The sequence below is a fragment of the Quercus robur genome, chromosome 7 (genome assembly GCF_932294415.1).
Source record: "Quercus robur chromosome 7, dhQueRobu3.1, whole genome shotgun sequence".
NCBI lineage: Eukaryota > Viridiplantae > Streptophyta > Magnoliopsida > Fagales > Fagaceae > Quercus > Quercus robur.
In genome coordinates, this window is record NC_065540.1 from 9,483,400 (window position 1) to 9,487,447 (window position 4,048).

At 32.2% G+C, this 4,048-nt stretch overlaps 1 protein-coding gene across 1 annotated transcript; it reads right to left on the reverse strand.

Moving 5' to 3' along the window:
- Positions 1-2,401: 2,401 nt before the first annotated feature.
- LOC126692098 (uncharacterized) lies at positions 2,402-3,183 on the reverse strand. Its single transcript, XM_050387577.1, has one exon. It carries the CDS (start codon positions 2,967-2,969, stop codon positions 2,661-2,663), a length of 309 nt encoding a protein of 102 aa, XP_050243534.1. The 5' UTR covers positions 2,970-3,183; the 3' UTR covers positions 2,402-2,660.
- Positions 3,184-4,048: the final 865 nt, after the last annotated feature.

Below are 4,048 nucleotides of genomic sequence, written 5' to 3' on the forward strand. Positions count from 1 at the left end.
ATTTGTTAATAAATACCTGAAGATAAATGCTCAAGTCGATGGAGATAATGCCATAGCCGGTCTTTGTCCTAGATGGTGGGCTAGAAATGGTTAAGTGTCCATGTTCATGGAGATCAATATCCCCTAACCAATGTGAACCGTACTTGTAGCATAATGAAATTCTCATTAACAACGTTCTCTTTCACGTCAGGTCCACAATACAATAGGGTCTTCAAGGTGGTTGGGCATATCACATCCAATCCTATTTGCTGTTTTAAATTTCCAATCATAAGGATGCACAATATGTCAAATGTACCTTTTACTTTATCAATAATATTATGGATTAGAAGTTGGGTATATTGTGAATCATTAGGAAAAGTGAACTACCATCGTTTTTGAGTATCAGTGAGGTTAACTTCAAAGGAAAAACAAAACTAAATGGACACACCTTTACTTTATCAATAATATTGGGGATTAGAAGTTGGGTATACTGTTAATTATAAAGAAAAGTGAACTACCATCGTTTTAAAGTATCAATAAGGTTAACTTAAAAGGGAAAAACAAAACTAAATGGAAACAAATGAACGGTGTGTTTGGATGAAGGAGGAGGAGAGGAGAGTAGAGAGGAGAGGTTGTGGGGTGTTTAATTAACTCTTTTTTTTTTTTTTTTTTAAATTTATTTAGGGAAAGGGGAGGGATTTGAGGGGATTTGGGCTTTGGAGGGATTAGAATTGAGGTACTCCTTCAAGCTCTTTATTTTTACGTCCTCAAATGGATTTTGGAAGGAGAGGAAAAGGGAGGGATTTCGCTTATTATTAATAAAAAAAAACTGCAATTTCACTTTTATGATATCAATTTATACCTATTTCTTTAAATAAAACAAACGAGTATGATGATTGTCAATTTATATCATGTATTATCATCTTCTCTCCTTTCACATTTTATTTTTTAAAACATTCAAATAAGAAAATTGATTACTATTTCCCTCCACTGTCTTCTACTTCCTCGGTACCCCTAATATTGTCCACTCTCTCCTCTCCCTCCAAACTTCCAAACACGCAAAGATAGGGAGCTCTTTTTATGATATTTGAAGGAAGACCTAGAGTTATACTTTCCAATTTTCTTTAAAACATTTAGGGATTTGACTATGCATATGGGGGTTAGCAGTTACATCAATTTATTTTTCAAAGAGCTAGGGAATATGAATTTGGTGCATGGACCCTAAAACATTTGGAGATTTGACTATACATACGGAGGTTAGCAGTTATACCAATTTATTGTTCCATGAGCTATAGGGAATAGAAATTTGGTGCATGGACCCTAAAACATTTGGGGATTTGACTATACTTTTAACTTCTCCCTTAAAAGTTACAATAGTTTTTAAGTGGAATTTGTAGTGTGTCTTTATGTTAAAACTTCATTACCTCTCTCTTATGTGTGTGTGTTTTTCTCAAAAAAAAATAATAATAATAATGATAATAATAATATTTTCAATGAGGCTTTGGCTTGGGAAAAATGTCTTTCCAAACTAGTTTAGAGAGAAACCTTTCAAATATCTTCTATATCTTTTTATTAAATGTAAAATTTGAAAACCTAATAATTGGATTGTATATTCTTATTATATTCTTCATACTTACAAAATTTCAAGAAGATAAAAAAATCAATAATTATGTTATCAATGACATGTTTAAATTTCAAGTTTTTGTGGTAAAAAATTATGCATAAAAATAAGTTTATTAATCGAATAATAAATAATATTTGATTTGAATGAAATTTAGCATGCATGTTAATAGCATAAAGAAGAAAAGAACATATAATTTAGAGGGTTTCTCTCCTTGTCCAGTTCGGTTGTGGAAATTTACAAAACATGGACTCGGTATTGTTCAATATGGGCCACAAAGTTGCAAGTTGGTCGAAGACATGATGCTTAGACTGTACCTACACATTTCGTGGGCTCAGAGTTGGGTTGGGGCCCAGGACCTAGAATATTACGAGGTTAGAAGACCGTGGGCCCAGTCTTTGGCAGCCCAATACTCTGGACCACAGAATGAAACTGAAAAATAATATTGTAACACAAGCGTTTTATTTTATTTTATTTTATTTTTTGTTTATTGTTTTTTAGAAAAGTATGTTGCTCTCTTTAAAAGAAAAAAAAATTATTATAAAATATCTTTGTTACGGCACAAAGTCAACTTATGTCCAATTACACATCAAAACTACAACTTCAAACTTGAAGTCACAGTTTCTCTTATTTTTAGAGATTGTGCGTATTATGTGTAAGAGATGTGCATTAGACATTTCTTTTTGCCATAATATCATTATTGCATTTCAAAGATTGAATGATCTAGGATCAAAGTACAAAATGTAGGTAACTCTGTTTTTTTTTTTTTTTTTTTTTTTTTTTTTTTTTTTTTTCAGATAATAAAAGGTAAACACTATATGTGCTCCATCATGATTCCATGAATAATACAAAGATACAGAATTGTCCACCCATATTTACATCTATTATGTACATATTTCAGAGATGAATTATACCACTTGGTACCACAAGAGATAGGCCAGCCCAATATAATTTGTTCTCAAAACTTCACACTTTTTTCCATCCCATGAATTTCAAAACCTTAAACTTTTGAAAAGCAATATAAAAAAAAAAAAAGCTCAAAAATTAGAGGAACATGACCCTACCTATCAATGAAAGGAGTAATCTTGATAACCAGGCCAGGGAAAACATCATCTGGGTCATGAATATGTGGATTCTCTTCAACAATATATGGATCCCCACATTTTTCACTAATAGTGTGCAGTGTCTCTCCTTCACCAACCACATAAATTTCATCGCATGGCTTGTTGAATTGCATTTGTACCATCCGAACAGCAAACTCACTTTCACTCGATTCACAGCAGCTCAAAACCAGCATTATTGCCAAGAACAAAGCAGTGTACCCAGAAATCCTCTCAGCCAACGCAGTTGATGAAGAAACACCCGCCATGACCAATTTCGTAGCACAAAATTATGTAAATTTGATTGGTTTTTCCTTTTGGCTAGGCAAAGCTTTTCTTTAAGGGTATGTGATACAAAGTTTTTGGTTTCTTGTAGAGGGTTATACTTGTATATTAGTGAAGGGGTTCCTTTCTTTTGGTAGTTGGAGTGGTTGCAAAATTTGCAAATCATTGGCGGGAGTTGAAACGGTTCACTCAGTGTGGTAGGTGATATTGTCAGGGAGCAAGACTAAAATGAGAGGAGAAAGAGTTGGTTTAACTGCTTTATTAAATGAAATTTGGTCTTGTTTGACTTAACTTATTCTTTATGCTATGTGTTGCTTTTGTTGTGCAAATGTTTCTAACATAATTATTTTCAACATAATTGCAGTTGCATATTTGTTGATACAGGAACATTAGCATATATATATATATTCACATGACGTATGTAAGAATAGTCAATAGGGGAAGATTACATTACAAGTCATATACTCAATTATATGGTTATATAAGCTCTTATTCCAAAATGATGTCATTTGCTGGTGAGGGAAGTGAAATATTAAGGAGATGGAGTATTTGACATTATAATAACATAGAGCAAAGGCAATACGCATCATGTTTCTTTTATTTTATGCTAGAATATGGACACAGGCAACAAGCAAGTTGATTCCCAAAAAGGGTAAGATGGCTAGTCCTACAATAAATTTTACAATATTTTTTGTAAAATAATTGTAATTGGTGTATAACAAAAATAATACCAACTGTAATTCCATATGAAAGTGATTTTGCATTTATCGCAATCTATTACGTCAACAAGTAATAATGGCAACGCTATTAACTACCCCATCTCAAGTAAGTATTGCCATATCATCCATTATTTCTTAAATTACCCTCATAAGAATATTGAAGCAGGACTCAAATTCAACCCAATTAAGTTGTCCACGATGACTTATTCAAATGATTGTAGTTGTAACTCAGTAGGTGTTGTTGCCCTTATATTTCTTGACTTAGAACCTGATAATGGACGTGATTTTTATAAATAAGATTGGGATTTTAATTGTGTTCTAAATAAAAATTACCATTTTTTATT

Excerpts from the sequence above, each read along its gene's own strand:
- LOC126692098 (XM_050387577.1), bottom strand. The coding sequence starts at position 2,969 with ATGGCGGGTGTTTCTTCATCAACTGCGTTGGCTGAGAGGATTTCTGGG.